Source organism: Nycticebus coucang, chromosome 14, assembly GCF_027406575.1.
Source record: "Nycticebus coucang isolate mNycCou1 chromosome 14, mNycCou1.pri, whole genome shotgun sequence".
Lineage (NCBI taxonomy): Eukaryota > Metazoa > Chordata > Mammalia > Primates > Lorisidae > Nycticebus > Nycticebus coucang.
The window spans coordinates 58,793,286-58,811,203 of NC_069793.1; the positions used below are offsets into that span (position 1 = coordinate 58,793,286).

General features: G+C 36.3%; 2 protein-coding genes and 1 non-coding gene across 3 annotated transcripts; 2 read left to right on the forward strand and 1 right to left on the reverse strand.

Moving 5' to 3' along the window:
• Positions 1-2,375: 2,375 nt before the first annotated feature.
• On the forward strand, positions 2,376-3,359 carry LOC128565538 (olfactory receptor 226-like). Its single transcript, XM_053562049.1, has one exon. The coding sequence runs from the start codon at positions 2,376-2,378 to the stop codon at positions 3,357-3,359; it is 984 nt and encodes a 327-aa protein (XP_053418024.1).
• Positions 3,360-11,783: 8,424 nt separating this feature from the next.
• LOC128566124 (U6 spliceosomal RNA) lies at positions 11,784-11,889 on the reverse strand. The gene has a single exon (XR_008374420.1). It is a non-coding gene; the product is annotated as a U6 spliceosomal RNA (small nuclear RNA).
• A 4,041-nt stretch (positions 11,890-15,930) lies between these two features.
• On the forward strand, positions 15,931-16,875 carry LOC128564416 (olfactory receptor 6-like). The gene has a single exon (XM_053559899.1). The coding sequence runs from the start codon at positions 15,931-15,933 to the stop codon at positions 16,873-16,875; it is 945 nt and encodes a 314-aa protein (XP_053415874.1).
• The last annotated feature ends 1,043 nt before the right edge of the window (positions 16,876-17,918 follow it).

Sequence of the window (17,918 nt, forward strand, 5' to 3'; positions counted from 1 at the left end):
AAAGTGATATACATGTTGTGTTCTGAGAGCTGACTGGTATAAAATACAGTGTTGATGGTGGCAAGAGAAAAGGTTTTAGAGAAAGTAGTGAGCGGCCTTTATAAATGGTTTGAACATTATTATGTAGGCAAACAGACACTATGGACAGATCTTAAGTGGGGAAATAAAATGGTTCTATTTAACTTTCGTGGTGAGAACATGGGCAAAGAGACCAGTTAGAAGTCCACTTGTGAAAGGCTAACGTTTTTCAAGTGTGCGGCACATTAAATATGAAGGTAGAAAATGCTAAAGAATAAATATGAAGGTCAGAGGTCAAGAAGATCAAAAGCACCATGAATGGCATATGAGACAGGTATTGAGAAGAAAGGATCAAGGCTGAGTTAATAAATGGCAACTATGGATGTGAGGTTCCCATTTATGTATGTGTGTACATGCATGGTGTGGGGATAGGCATGGCATCTTAGACTTTCAGGGATGAGATGATGAAGACGTGTCCCTACTGCTAGCTTATGAGTTTCTTGAAGACTAGGTACATGTCTTCTGAATCTTTCAGGTACCACCATTCTTGGGCCATACTGTAGTCCCCAAACCTCTAGACTGTGGACAGGTACTTGTCTGTGGCTTGTTAGGAACCAGTCTAAATAGCATCACTGTCCCATCCTCTTCCCAACCCCCATCTAGAACATAACTGATAGAGCACTAATTCCAAAAAATGAGATAATGGGTATGGATGGTAAGAATGAGAGTGATAAGAAATTCAAACAATGCAGTTGCATTTCAATCCTGAAGTAGTGAGAGAAGTTTCAAGGGCTCCTGTACTGGGTAATGCTCAAGTACTGACAGCATGGCATAAGGAGAAGAGAAATTCCGGGAGAAAACAATCACAAGGTTGAAGATTGATTTATCAATACATTCTGCCTCTGCTAACCTCATAGAAATAGATCTAAGACCAAAAAGTAAAAAATCTTCTGAGAGGAAATAGCATCCAGATGTTTAACTGAATGTGCTCTGTCACCCTTTCTAATCTCTATACTCTCTCCCAATGCTACAACAACACAGGGACACTGGGCAGAAATAACTTTTGTTTGTATCAACTCCAATGTGGAAATTCTAATGTCTGTTTTACGTGAGACCCAGAAAGGACTTGAAGTTTTGAAAGAACAAAGTGTTTTCTTTGATACCAAGGTAATTTGGGGTTCTTTTTTTTTCCTTTTTATTAAGACTAATACACATAGATCATGAATGTATTTATGCATTTGTGGGGTACGATGTGTTGATTTTTCATACATTTTGGAATGTTACATCAAACTAATTAATACAGCTTTCACCTCATTTACTTAATTATTGTGTTAATATATTTATGTTCTATACTTAATAGATTTGACTTGTACCCTTGCGATTTGCTCCATAGGTGTGGTTCTTTATATTGGTCTTGAAGCTAAGGGAGATGCTGTACCCTGATTCCCAGTTAGTACAACTTTTAGAACTGATGGAATTCTAAATCCTTTGGCCATCCAGCATCCATTTCCTAATTTAATTTCCAGGTGACTCTCAAGTATTGGGTTCTGTCGGACTTTCATTTTACTGGTACTGTGACTTCCTTGTGTTCCCCTTTAGTCTTTCTTCCTTGTAGAAGGGAATTGCTTCCCTACCTGATTCTCAACTATTTCCTCTCTCCGTTGTAAATCTAGGATGTATTTCATAGCCCCTCCTTCATGTTTCCTGAATGTTTTTGAAGCTCTGAGGTCCCAACTTCCTTGTTCCACTTCTTACTATATCTGTGACCCTGCTAGAATAAGTCCTTTAACACTCTCTGCTTCAGTTTCTTTTAACATTAAGTATGGACTTTAAACAGTACTAACTCACAGAATTATTCTGAAGAAACAAGTGAATTAATTCTGAAAACTCTTCAGAATTCTGTCAGTACTTATAACATATGGTAGATATTGTGTTCTGTATATTAACATTATTATTGTTTCTCCTTCATGGGTAACTTATTTTCTTAAAACAGAGTCACAATCCAGCTCACAGGCAAATTCTCACTTTAGCACAATTTTTATTTCTGCTTCTTATCTATGTTCTTTGGGACCAACTAGTGTCATTTTTACCTGGGATTTCTCTCTACATGCCTTTCCAAAGGTCAGAATAGATTCCTATCCTATCCCCATCACAAAGTCATTTCTTTTTGTTTTTGTTTGCCTCAATTTCATTCCAGATTTAAGAGAAAAAAACATGGCCTCAGCTCAGTGATTAATTATATACACTATAGACATTCCACCAGTGCAAACCCACCTAGAGAAAGGCTGGGCTCTTGTTGCTTTCTCCTGAAAACGCTTATTTTCATCTCCTGAAGAGCAGTGGACAGGATTGAAATGATGGAGAAGAGAAACCATAGTGGGAGAGTGAGTGACTTTGTGTTGCTGGGATTCCCAGCTCCCCTGCCACTGAGGGCACTACTGTTCACCGTTTCACTAGTGGCCTATGTGTTGGTGCTAACTGAGAACATACTCATCATTGTGGCAATTAGGAACCACTCCACCCTCCACAAACCCATGTACTTCTTTCTGGCTAATATGTCCTTTCTGGAGATCTGGTATGTCACTGTCACTATTCCCAAGATGCTTGCTGGCTTCATTAGTTCTAAAGAGGGCCGTGGGCAGCTAATCTCCTTTGAAGGCTGTATGACACAACTCTACTTTTTCCTGGGCTTGGCCTGCACTGAATGTGTCCTTCTTGCCGTTATGGCCTATGACCGCTACGTGGCCATCTGCCATCCTCTCCATTACCCTGTTATTGTCAGTGGCCAGTTGTGTGTCCAGATGGCAGCTGGCTCGTGGGCTGGAGGTTTTAGCATCTCCATGGTCAAAGTCTTTTTCATTTCTCGGCTGTCTTACTGTGGTCCCAACATCATCAACCACTTTTTCTGTGATGTCTCCCCATTGCTCAACCTCTCCTGCACGGACATGTCCACAGCAGAGCTTACAGATTTTGTCCTGGCTATTTTTATTCTGCTAGGACCACTCTCTGTCACTGGGGCCTCCTACATGGCCATCGCTGGTGCTGTGATGCGCATTCCCTCTGCTGCTGGACGCCATAAAGCCTTTTCCACCTGTGCCTCTCATCTCACTGTTGTGATCATCTTCTATGCAGCCAGTATCTTCATCTATGCCCGGCCAAAGGCACTCTCAGCTTTTGACACCAACAAACTGGTTTCTGTCCTCTATGCTGTCATTGTACCATTGCTCAATCCCATCATTTACTGCTTGCGCAATCAAGAAGTTAAGAGAGCCCTACGCTGTACTCTGCACCTGTACCAGGGCCAGGATGCTAATCCCAAGAAAGCTAGCAGAGATGGGTAGAAGGGAGGTATGATGTCTGATAAAATGCTATTAAACTTGGAACCAAGGTCTTCTGTGAAGGCCAGTTGAGGGCTTAAGGCCTAATTTAGGGTCTAAACTACAAAGTTTCACCGAGGATCTGGAAATTCTTCCTTATAACTCATCTGCAAAGAGGGAAAAGGGATCAATTGCAATCTACAAACTGAATTTCTATAATTTCTGGTGATACCAACACCTGTCTTAACTTAGAATAAATTTCAGCAATCATCTGACCTTTAAAATACAAGCTAAAGGTCTTATGTTGTCTGCTTCACTGTAATTTACATAGATACTGTGCCATTCAATGAAGCACAGGCTTCTTTGTGGAAAAGCAGCAGGAGGCTTCCTGATGAGAACTCTTCCAGGCACAGCCTATGGATTGTAGCTAACGAGGTAACAGAGGCCCCGGATCACCCAGGAGGTGACCATCCCAATGGGAGTTACAAGGCAGGGAGACAAGAAACCAAGAATTTTTGTGCTAGGAACTTATCGTACTTCCTGAACGACAAAGGTTTCTAGCTTCATTTCTTAATTTATTGAGGTCAATGTCCACATTGAACTACTAATTGCATGCATTTATTTCCTTCACCTTCTCTTTCCCTAACTAGACTATAAACATCATGGAGATAGGAATTTGCTTGTGTATCATTTTATTCCCATGGCACAGAACAATATGGAGCATAAGATTGTTCCTTCTGGAAGGATGTTTGGAGACTATTTAGAGACCTAAAAATAGACCTGCCATTTGATCCTATAATTCCTTTACTAGGTTTATACCCAGAAGACCAAAAATCACAATATAACAAAGACATCTGTACCAGAATGTTTATTGCAGCCCAATTCATAATCGCTAAGTCATGGAAGAAGCCCAAGTGCCCATCGACCCACGAATGGACTAGCAAATTGTGGTACATGTATACCATGGAATATTATGCAGCCTTAAGGAAAGATGGAGACTTTACCTCTTTCATGTTTACATGGATGGAGCTGGAACATATTCTTCTTAGCAAAGTATCTCAGGAATGGAAGAAAAAGTATCCAATGTACTCAGTCCCACTATGAAGCTAAATTATAGCTTTCATATGAAGGCTATAACCCAACTATAGCACAAGACTATGAGGAAAGGGCCAAGGAAAGGGAAGGGAGAGGGGAGGTTAGGGTGCAGGGAGGGTAAAGGGTGGGGCCACACCTATGGTGCATCTTAGAATGGGTACAGGCGAAACTTACTAAATGAAGAATACAAATGTCTACATACAATAACTAAGAAAATGACATGAAGGCTACATTGAACAGTTTGATGAGAATATTTCCGATTATATATGAAACCAGCACATTGTACCCCTTGATTGCACTAATGTACACAGCTCTGATTGAAAAAGATTTCTATGAATATTGAATATATTTATATTAAAGAAATATAATTAGAGGACGTATAGGCAAGGCATATGTGGTTATGCCTATGTATCAGATTGGCAGGGGTAGGAATTAAACCCCTCATACTTCACCATGGTATGGGAAGGTACAAATTGACTCAGGCTTTCTGGAAGGAAAGTTGACATGTACCACATGTACCATATGTGCCAGAAATTTCAAAGATTCTGAAATCATTTTGAATCTGAAGAATCAGAAAGATTTTTGTAGGTGGGCATTTTTATTAACAATGACAAAAATATGGAAATATGCTTAACTTTCTTAAACAGGACATTGGTTAAATAAATTATAGCTTGCATACCAAATGAAACACTGTGCAGACATTGAAATAGTATGACCTAAATAAAGCTAATAACAGAAAACATTATTCCTAATACAATAAGTATTAAGATTAGTTATGTGACAGTATAAAAAGTATCAGCCTTATTTGACTGTTTAAATAAGAAAGGAATGTGATTAAAACATTGACTATACTATCCAATGGATCTCTTACAATTTGGCATTTATAACAAATGGCAAAGCATTGTTATAAACACACATTTATTTAAATAAACTTTTCTTAACCAATATAAGATATATGACTTTATTTATGTGCACTGATCGACACTTAGAGGGTGTGTCAGTATTTTCAGAAATTTAGCTCCTTACTGTGTCACCCAAGAACCAGAACCTTGAAGACAGTGAAGATTTTATTTCCAGATGTGGGACACAGCTGTTGTCATCTGTCTCTTTATAGTTTTCTTCTGCTTAATAAAGTCAGCACAAAGCTGATAGATAGTATATGAGGCATTATTTGCTAGTCCATATTTATTTAAAAATTTTACATAATATATATAGCTTATTTATGCCAAAACAATTAAGTATCTTAATAACAATTATAAAATGACTAGGCATAAATTTTATAAAAAGTCTACCTACCAACTGTCCCCATAGACTAAATTTCTACAATGGGGTAATAATACTCTGGTTTCTCTTCAGATCGCATAAATCTTCGCCTTTTACTAAAATGGGGTAATGATCTCGATGGGAAGGTCCATCTCTAGATGTTGCTATTACAACTATTTTATGAACTTTCCTCATTTTCTCCAGTTGATAGAAAATGAAAAAAGGATGATATTCAATCTCTTCATTGTATTGTTTTTTATTTTCCAAGCTTTTTATTAATACAATAAAATGCATTACTTTTCAATTTCTTCTTTTTTAAATTTCAAAATATTAAAAGGCTACAAATGTTTTTGTTATATGGATAATAGAGTTTTTATTTATTTCATGGCTCCCATAAAATGATGTGCTGTCTTTTTCTTTTGTGTTATACTGGTGTGTACAGCCAAAACCTTACTTTTATTTAAAAACATTTTTAAAATTTTTAGAGTTTCAATTCTTGTGAGATTTATGTATTGATGTTTTAATTTAGCTAGTTGATAAGGGAGAAGTATTATAAAATATAATTGAAAGAATTACTGCTTTACAAATTTAGAAATTCTAAAATGTTATACCAGCTCTTTCAGATATCACAATTTAATGCTAGCAAAAATGAGTAGACAGTTCCATGAGTGAGGTAGAGAAAGAGACCCTATGGGGGAAGTGTCTTCATTTTCTCTTAGAATCATTCCTTGGGGAAAGATTTTGCCTTCTCTGATTTTCATGTTCTATAGTCTCACTTTATGAAAACCAGTGGTCCCATCCTTCCCAGAATTGATGCCAATGCACAATATGCCTTTAGACAAAGAATATAGCTGGATGATTCCAGTTAGTCACACATAGACCTTCGAATCCTCAAGTACATGTGAAGGTTTTCTAAGATTTCTCATCTTTTCAGGCCTTCACTTCATCCCCCTCTAGCTGCCTTTGGCTATTCACCAAGACACCAGTGTATCTCCTAGGCCATCATTCTTATAAAGCTGCTAGCAGTTGATTCTGCATTTGATGGTTACTTGGGGCAGAGACTGAGAGATCACTAGGCCATGGACAACATGACAGAAAGAAGGGACTGTCACTTCACCCTCTTCTTAGAATACAGTTAATGCTTCACAAGTGTTCATTAAATGAGTGAATGCTTCCTAGAATCCAAGGATGTGGCATAACCTGTAATCACTGAGGAGGCTTGATTATTCTATGGCCTCATGTTTTGCTGTCAGTAATCTCTGTTCTTTTCTGTGTTAGTATCTCTGCAGTGTAAGCCCTCTTCCTTCTTTTCCACTGATTAAGTCATGGCTGTAGTTCATATTCCAGAACAGGCAATATTGTACATTTGAATGGTTATCACAAAGTAGGTTTAAAGCTGCTTTTTTAGAATTTGTTCCTGCTTATTAATAAGTGTGATTTATCTATAGTTTTATCCCCTACCCATTTATTGAGTTGTGGTCAACAAATAAAAATTTTATGTATTACAGGTGTAAAACAGGATTTGATATATGTTTACATTGTGAAATGATTACCACAAGCGTGGGGGGAGAGAGGGTGCCTTACTGTGTGTATATAGCAAGGATAGTTGAGAATATAGTAAGGATAGTTGAGATCTGCTCCCATAGCAAATTTTAAGTATATAATATATTAACTGTCTTCACTGTGCTGTAGATTAGATCCTCACAAATTGTTCATCTTAGAACTGAAAATTTTTAGTCTTTTACAATTTCCCATTCCCAACACACACCACCCACCCACTCCTGAGCTCCTGGCAACCACTATTCTACTCTCTGGTACTGTACATTTATTAAGCTTTCACATGTAAGCAAAATCAGTCACTATTTGTATTTCGGTGTCTGGCTTATTTCACTTAGTGTAAGTCTTCCAGGTTGATATAAGTAAAAGTAAATGAAAGAATTTCCTTCTTCTTTATTTCAAAATTTTAAAGGGTGCATATATTTTAGGTTACATGTATTATTTTATTATTGCTTGAGGCCTGGTTATAGGTGTGCCCATCACTGAAATGATGTTCATTGTACTATTAGGTAGGCTATTTTCCTTCTCCAGTTGATTTCCACTGAGTTTTACTTCCCTCTGTGCATGTGTGTGCTCATAGGTAGCTCTAATTTCATAACAAGTGCATGTGGTGTTTGTTTTTCTATTCTTTAGATACTTCACTTAGGATAATGGTCTTTAATTCCATCCACACTTATTGCAAAGTTATTAATTCATCTTTTTTCATGGCTGAGTGGTACTCCATGTTATCCATCTACAATATTTTATTATCTACTCATGAATTGATAGGCACTTGGGTTGACTCCACATCCTTGCAGTTATGAACTGTGCTACAATGAACATTTGGGTGTGGGTGTCTTTTTGATGAAAAGTCTTCTTTTCCTTTGGGTAAATACTCAACCATTGAATTTCTAGAACAAATGGTAGGTCTACTTTTAGGCAAAAAATTTATGACTAAAACCTAATGGCAATCATGGTAACCGCCAAAATTAATAAATGGGATTTGATTAAACTAAACACCTTCTGTACAGTTAAGGCAACAACCAACAGAACAAATAGACAACCTATAGGATGGGCAAAAATATTCACAAGCTACACATTGATGAAGGGGTAATATCCAGAATTTGAAAAGAGCTCAAGCAACTCTGTAAGAAAAATAAAACAAACAACCCTTTTAAAAAGTGGGCCAGTAGCATTAACAGAAACTTTTCCAAAGGAGAAAGACAAATGACCAATAAACATGAAAAAAATGCTCATTGTCACTAATTATCAGGGAAATGAAAATTACAATGATAGGCCAGGTTTGGTGGCTCACACCTGTAATCCTAACACTCTGGGAGGCCAAGGCAAGTGGATTTCCTGAGCTCACAGGTTCAAGACCAGCTTGAGCAAGTGTGAGGCTCCATCTCTAAACAATAGCCAGATTTTTATTGTGGCAGGTTCCTGTAGACCCAGCTACTCAGGAGGCTGAAACAAGAGAATCACTTGAGCCCAAGAGTTTGAGGAGGTTGCTGTGCGCTCTGACGCCATAGCGCTCTACAGGGGGTGAAAAAGTGAGACTGTCTAAAAAAGAAAATTACAACCACAGTGAGATTGCACCTTACATAGTTAGAATAGCTTTTATTAAAAGTTCCAATTACCATAGATGAGTGGTTTTCAACCTGTGGGTTGCAACCCACAGGAACTGTATTAAAGGTTCGCAGCATTAGGAAGGTTGAGAACCACTGCCATAGATACTGGCATGAATGCAGAGAGAAAGAAATGCTTGTACACACTTGGTGGGATTGCAAATCAGTACAAGCTCCAAGGAAAACAGTATGGAGATTTCTCAAAGAATTTCCTTCTTTTTAAAGAGTGAATAATATTCAGTTGTACAAACATACACATTTTTTTAATCTAGTCATCTGTTGATGGACACTTAGGTTATTTCCAATATTTTGGCTATTGAGAATAATAAATGCTAAACATGGAAGTGAAAGTACATCTTTGAAACAGTGATTTTATTTCCTTTGGACATATGCCTGTAAGTGGGAATCTTGAATCATATCTTATAGTGTTATATTTAATTTTTGAAACTGTACACTGTTTTCTACAATGATTGTACCATTTTATATTTCTATGAACAGTATACAAGGGTCCCATTTACTCCATATCCTCACCAAGACTTATTTTTCTTTGATATTTTGAAATATATATAATAATTAGACTAATATGTGTGAAATGATATTTCATTGTGGTTTTGATTTGTGTTTCTCTGGTGACATCAATCATCATTTATACATCTGTTGGCTATTTCTATGTCTGATTTAGAGAAATGTCTATTGAGATCCTTTGCCTATTTTAAAATCAAGTTATTTATTTTTATGCTATTGTGTTGCTTGAGTTCCTTATGTATTTTGGATATTAATGCCGTTCTAGGATATTTGGCTTGTAAATATTATCTCTCATTCTAGAAGTAGGTTTCCTTTTCTTTCTGTTAATTGTTTCTTCTGCTGTGCAGAAACTTAGTTTATTATAGTCTCATTTGTTTATTTTTTGCTTTTATTGCCTATGCTTTTGAGTAAAATCTAAAAAATAATTGCCAAGATCAATGTCATAAGCGTTTTCTCTGTTTTCTTCTAGGATTTTTGTGGTCTTATCTGTAAGTTTTATCTGGTCTTATCTGTAAGTTTTCAATTCATTCAGTACATGTTTCAATTCATTTTAAGTGGATTTTTTGTGTATTATGTAGTAAGGGTCCAATTTCACTCTTTTGCATGTGGATACTGAGTTTTTCCAACCTCATCTATTGAAAAGGCTATCCTTTACCCATTGTGTAGTCTTGGTACCTTTATGGAAAAATAGTTCACTGTATATGTGTGGCTTTATCTCTGGGCTCTTCGTTTTGTTTCATTGGTCTATGTCTCTGTTCTGACAGTACCATACTATTTTAATTACTGTATCTGTATAAAATCATTTGAAATCAGGCAGCATGATGCCACCAGTTTTGTTTTTCTTCTCAAGTTTGCTTTAGTTATTTATATCCTTTGCAGTTCCTCATGGGTTGATCATTTGTACATGTTGAACCACCCTTTCATCTCTGGGATAAAAACCTGCTTGATTATGATGAATTATTCTTTTAATGCATTGTTGGATTTATGTTCATCACAGATATTGACCTGAAAATTTCTTTTATCATAGTGTTCATTTGTGGCTTGGTATCAGGGTAATTCTGGCCTTGTAAAGTGAGTTTGGAAGTAGTCTCATACCTTCAAATTATTGTAAGAGTTTGAGAAAGATGTCTTTAATTGGATATTTTTGATTATCAAGTCAATCTCTTTACTAATCATTGGTCTGTTCAGATTTTCTACTTATTCATAATTTAATCCTGGCAGATTATATACTTCTAGGAATTTATTCTTTTTTCCCCAACTTATCCTATTGGTTGGAGTATAATTGTTCACAGGAATCTCTTGGGAACCTTTGTGCTTTTGTGGTATCAGTTGTAACGTCTCCTCTTTCATTTGTGAATTATTTATTTAAGCATTTATCTCTCTTTTTTTCTTATTCTAATTAAAAGTTTGTCAATTTTATCTCTTTGGAAAAAACAACTCTATAGTTCATTGGTAATGATTTTTCCTATTATTTTCTAATCTCCATTTCATTTAATCTTGCTTCAATTATTATTATGTCCTTTTTCTATTGACTTTAAGTTTGGTTACTCTTATTTTTCTAATTCATTGTAGTACAAAGTTGATGGTGTACTTTTGATGTTTCTTTCTTTTTTTCCCCACGTTTTGTTTCTTTTTTCTTAATGCCTGGGCTTATTGCTACAAATGTTGCACCCCATATATTTGGTATGTTGTGTTTCTATTTTTGCTTGTCCCAAGATATTTTTTTCTTTTTGATTCCTATGTTGATCCATAAGATCTCAGGAGCATGTCCATTAATTTCCATACATTTGTGAGTTTTCCAGTTTTTCTCATGTTACTGGTTTCTAGTTTCAGACTACTTGGGTTACAAAAGATGCTCGATATGGTTTTAATCTTCTTGCAATATTTAAGGCTTATTTTGTGGCCTACCATATGACCTAACTCAGAGAATGTTCTGTGTGCTCTCTAGAAGAATGTGCATTCATTCTGAGATCCATTGCACATTATAGTGGATATAGTTAATTATAGTATATTATACATTACTGTGAGACTATTGAGATTTTGCTCCACTGAGTTGCTACACTTTGGTGTTTTGTTTTGTTTTGTTTGAGACAGGGTCATGCTCTGTTGCCCAGGCTGGAGTGCAGTGGTGCAATCATTGCATTATAGCTCTCTGTAACCTCAAATTCTTGGGCTCAAGTAGTCCTCCTGCTTCAGTCTCTTGAGTAGCTAAGATTAGAGGTACCTGCAGTCATGAATGGCTAATTTAAAAAAAAAACTTTTCTGTAGAGATGGGGGGTCTTACTATGTTGCCCAGACTGGTTTTGAATTCATGGCCTCAAGTGATCCTCCTGTTTCAGCCTCTCAAAGAGCTGAGACCATAGGTGTGAGCCACTGTGGCCACTACTCTTTTTTTTTTTTTAAAAATGTGGAACACTTCACAAATTTGCGTGTCATCATGCACAGGGGGCATGCTAATCTTCTCTGTATTGTTCCAATTTTAGTATATGTGCTGCCGAAGCGAGCACTCACTACTCCTTTTTAAATGGACACCTGACTTCCCCAAGAATTTTTTTCATTTGTCGACAGCCAATTGTTGTAAGACTTAAAGGATCTCCTTCTTTGTCATCTCTCTGAAGTCACTTCCCATATGACTTTTGATCTTAATATCATTGATAAGATATTGACAAGGAAAATATTGTTATCCCTTTTTATGGATGAATAAACTGAGGAATAAAGACACTTTTCTAAGGTTAGTTGTTTAAAAGATGAAACCTAAACGAGAAACCAAGTCTTCTAACTCATGAACCAAAATTATTTTTGACAATATTACTTCTAAGCAGTCTTCTTTCCATGATTCTGACATGACACTTCTTTGATGAACTCTTTTCTGGTTTCCTCAGTCATAAAGAATTTTTCCCTCTTTGGAGCTTTCAGAGCCTTTTGTTTGCACCTCTCTTATGGCACATGTCACATTCTATCCTAATTATGCCATTCTTCTTATTTTACTTGCAACACTGTGTGTTCTCAGAGGACAGAGATCAGGACCTACATAGTTTTAATCCAAAGACTGTACAAAAGAATGCCTTACATGTAGTGAGAGATCAGTAAAAGCAGGAAGATTATTTTATATAAGCATAGAAAAGAATGAGTGCCTCTATTACCTTTAACACACCTTTAAACAATTTCTTAGCTTGAGTTTTGAATAATTTGATGTTATATCATTTTACATATGGGAGTAAGTGAAAAAGACCACATCACATCCATAGATGTAAATAAACACGGTTCAAGAATAAACAAGAATTTATATAAATAATTAAGAGTAAATTATAAATGTCTTACCACAAAAAATAAATGAAGTGATGATTATGTTAATCAATTTGATTTCAGCATTACACATTGTATATCAAATCATCACATTGTACCCCACAAATGTATACAGTTATAATTTTAATTAAAAACTAAATAAAAAAGGATTTATATGTGAATGAAGATTTAGCTTCTCAAGTCTCCTGGACATAGTTTTGGCAGTACATACCCTACATTTCCCTAGAGCCAGGATGGACTTGTATAAGTTGACCCTTGGGGGAAAGACTCAGGGAAAAGGTAGGTAAGTGCTGAATATATTATCCCATCCCTGCTCTTGTCTTCTTGCCATAGAGCTGCCATAACTACCAAGTAGGCTGAGCACGGAACATTCAAGGTTCGTTAGTATATAAGAATCTTGTGATCAGTATAAATTTCTGAAAAATTCTTAATTATTAGAGTAAGGATAGATGGATCAGGATGAGTGGTTGGAGATACCAAGGTATTCCTGAAGAAAACTCCTAGAAAGATGAAGAAGGACTTGGAAAAGAGGCTGCAAGTAACATTCTTAAATAGCAGAATTTTGTTCTGGGAAACAAAATGGGAAAGAAAGATCTAGTACATCCAGTACATTTCCAGGGCAGAAATGATACATTTCCTGTTCTGAAAGAAGTCTGCTTGACAGTGTTGATATTGTCACTTTAGTGCAAGCATATTCAGAACTATAAAAGAAATCTTATAACATAACGACAGGATTTTTTTTTTTTTTACCTAGAATATCTTAGAAAGCTCATAGCTCAGTGTTTTTGGTTTTAAAACAGGGAAGTAGAATGAGATAATTTCGTATTCCTACATGTTTTAAACAATATCCTCTGGAGTTTCGTTTGCTGCAAAAAATGGAGGAAAATATAATGGAAACATGGGTGTGCTCAAATAATAAATGCAATTCTTCCAACAGGAAATTAGGAAAAAGTTAAGGGATGCTATAATCTTGTACTCTAGTAAACCTGGGTTGTTTTATTACACAGAATATAACAAGAAAAGTGAATAAAAGTGACAATGAATGTGTGTGTGTTTATAAATGTATGTGAGTGAAAACATGCACACATATAACTGAGTAAATATGTATGAGTCTAATGTGACATAATAACAATTAATGCTTACAGAAAATATAATAATTTTGGGTCAAGTCTTATGTTAAGTGCCTTCCATGAATTATTATATTTAATTCTCATGACACAGTCCATTTAGGTAAGCATTATTATAATTTTTCCTATTTTATATAAGAGGGTATGGAAATATGTAATTGTTATCTTTCAAGTGTGACACAGCTATTAATATTATGTGATGCAAACAAGATTGAAATATTGCTCTAACACTAAAATCTGTGCTATTAAATTCTATGCAGAGGTGAATATATTGTATGTGCGTGTATATGTATATTTGTGTGACTGATGGTGGAATTGTGGATTATAAACAAATGTCCCAGGAGTAAGGTCTTCCATATTGGTGCTGCTTCCCACTGGGGCTAGATTATGGGTAAAACTAGATACTCTCTGCCCCCAGATAAGTTTATTTTTCATAAGAAAAACATTTGGTCAAAGGCATTGAAAAACACAGCCAAGACCTCCTTATTAGTAAACTACAAATGTAGGTTGGAGGCTGAGAGTCAAATGCAAACTTTTGTGCTAGCCAGAAAAAAAAGGAAAAAAGTAGACACAAATTCAACTATTAAAAAAATAAAGAAATAAAAACACCTACCTAACAGACTAGTGATTATTTAAATATATTTAAAACTCATGGATTCTCACAGTCACCTAATAAAAATAAGTTATAGCCACACTTTTTTAAGAAAAAAGGAGTAAGAGGAACACATAATAAATCAGTTAATAATATTGATTTTATTAGATGTGATTTTATTAAAAGGACTAAAGCTTCTGCCTTCCAGCGTTACAGGATTCACTTGTCCTATACTGCATTCAGGTTTCCTCTCCCTTTCCTCAACTTCCTGGGCCAGAGCATGAGATGATGACTGATGCTTAGAAATCCTGACTTCCAAGTGAACTGAAATCAGGGCTCAGAGCTAATGTTCTCAGACCTTGTGGATATGTTTTTCATTAAAGTGTCCCAGATGTGCAAGCATTGGACGCACCGATGTACAGTCTGATAGATATTTCCTGCCTGTCACTGAAGACATAGCTATATTTCCCTTTGCCTTTAACCTATCCTGAAACTCTAAGGGATTTATTAAGCCATTTGTTAATCCATATTTATGCATATTCCTGTGTTTGCCTGTCACTGTCTTAGGCATTTGTTTCAATCATGGAGCAAGGCTCTTCAGCTTTGGAAGATTGTAGTGTAGTGGGGAGAAATCTGGATGCATGGGAAAGGTGTGCATTGGAAAACAAATGGCAATGAGGCACTTGACGCAGTTTGCATAGATGTCTACTAAATGGAATCATGAATCTCAGATCAGCAGATAAAGATAAGGAAAGTGTTTAATAGAAAGGGAGAAGGGTATTTGCATAGCCATGGAGGTAGGAATGATTATAGTGTGCTTAGTGAGCAAAACCAAGTTGAGTATGTTTGAGGCATGAAATATAATTTAGAGGGTCACAAGAAATGAAACTGGAGAAATAGGTGGGGATCAAAATAAGAAGTTCTTCCTGTATTTAATAGCTAACGCTTTGCATTTTTATGTGAAGTCAGTGCAGGAGGCATTAAAGAATTTTCCAATAGTTATTATAATTCTAAATTTTCATCAGGTTCTAATTTGAAGAAACTGTGCTGGATCAAAGCCTAGAGATTACCCAAATATTAAACTTCTGAAACTGTATTCTGACCTGATTCTATCTTCCATGTTTCCTTTCAGGCAGGATTAAATATCTGTGCAGTGAGTTTCTAATTAAACAGAGAACTGGAATCAACATGGGAGCTGGAAGTGGGTCTCTGTTCATTGACAAGGGAGCTAGGAATGATGTAAATATTGACATTCTGATCATTGTCTCCCAAGGTGAACGTGAGTTGCAGTGGTAGTGAATTTTTATTCTGGGAGACTTTTACTAGAGAACAACTTTAATGAAAATATGTGCTTCAGATGTGAAGAAGAGTTCTTACTAACAGAAATTGTTTAATACTTTGAGTCTCATTCACAGCAAATGCTGACTTATGAACTTATTTCCATCTTTTGTCTGACGCCATAGCCATCTTCATTTTTTGTGGTGTTACTGGAGAGACTTGGATCTCTGTCAGTGCTTTTAGTCATGCTGGGAATAAACATCACTGTGGTCAGTGAATTCATCCTGGTGGGCTTCCCCACAGCCCCATGGCTGCAGGTCCTTCTCTTCTTCCTTTTCTTTGTGGTTTACCTGTTAGTGGTAGTAGAGAATCTTGTTATTATGCTCACTGTTTGGGTCACTGGCTCCCTTCATAGGCCAATGTACTATTTCCTAAGCAGCATGTCCTTTCTGGAGGTCTGGTATATCTCTGTCACAGTCCCTAAGATGCTGGATGGATTCCTCCTGCAGAGACGACACATCTCTTTCACAGGCTGCATGACCCAGCTCTACTTCTTTGTCTCACTTGCCTGCACAGAGTGTGTGCTCCTGGCAGCCATGGCCTATGACCGCTATGTGGCCATCTGCCACCCTCTGCGATACTCAGTCATCATGACTACAGGTTACTGTGTACAGCTGGTAGTTTTCTCCTACATGAGTGGTTTCATGGTCTCTGTCATTAAGGTCTATTTCATCTCACATGTCACTTTCTGTGGCTCTAATGTTATGAACCACTTTTTCTGTGATATCTCACCAATCCTCAAACTGGCATGCAAAGACATGTCCACAGCTGAGCTAGTGGACTTTGCTTTGGCTATTGTCATTCTTGTGTTCCCGCTTATCACCACTGTCCTCTCTTATATCTACATCGCCTCTACCATTCTGCGTATACCTTCCGTCCAGGGAAGGAAGAAAGCCTTCTCCACCTGTGCATCCCATCTTACTGTAGTCACAATCTATTACACAGCCATGATTTTTATGTATGTCCGGCCCAGAGCTATTGCATCATTTAATTCCAACAAACTGATCTCAGCTGTGTACGCAGTTCTCACACCCATGCTAAATCCATTCATCTACTGCCTAAGGAACAAGGAAGTCAAGAATGCTATCAAAAAGACCTTGATGGGTGGCCACTGCTTCCTGCCCAGCTGAGCCTGCTGCCTTGAGGGAAGAGACAGTGTTCTCCACAGGATGTCACTCCTATCACATTTGTCATGGTTGTGTTTATTATTATTACCACTCAAATCACAGATGGAAAAAGTAAAGGAAAAAAAAGAAAAATTAAAGAAGAAACAGGATGTTTTGCATTTATTGCTTTAATCTTAAACTGTTGTTATACAATGTAGATATTCTTGGAATAATATAAGAATAAATATGTAATAAATAAATAAATAAATAATATGCTGTTCTTAGCACCTTACACAGAATACATATAATACATTATGAGTAACTTAAGATCAATCTCCTGATATTGCAAATCAGGAAAACAAAGCACAGAGAGGGTAAATAAGTTGTCCAATATTGTTTAATACCAAAGCCATTATTTGAAAGCTAATATTTGAGCCCAGGGTGTTTAGTTCTAAAATACACCATACTGAATTCTCATCTGTAAAATTCTGTAATAGCAATTCTAGAAACATATTAGCTAATAAACATTGATGTCTGGAAGGAACAAGTAATCCTGTGGTTGAAATATGTGTAGATGTGATGATAACAGATCACGTTGTTATACTAATGGAGGTGATAGCAGTGGTTGTGATTGCATCAGATTAGTGACAATGGACTACTATTAGTATTCATAATAATGTTGATAATTTCCCAGACTTCTTACAATTTTAGACTACTTCTTGGATTATAAAAGCTTACTTTTCATTTTAGAATGGGAATCAATACTTTCATGAGAAATGAAACAACTATTATCACTGCAACTTTTGCAATTTAACTGTGTCTCTTGAGACATTTGTTTTGAGGTCTTGAACTCTTATGGTCCTCCATGCTACATCATGACTACATCAGCAAACTAATGGAATATCATACATCAATTAACATCAGTATACATTGCAGCTCAAACCCTCACTATATCATTAAAATATAAGTTCTACATACAAATTAGGTGAAAAATAAATGCAAAATTTTCTAAGACGAGAATATTAAATATCATCGATTCATCTTATGACTAGATAAGGAAATGTAGT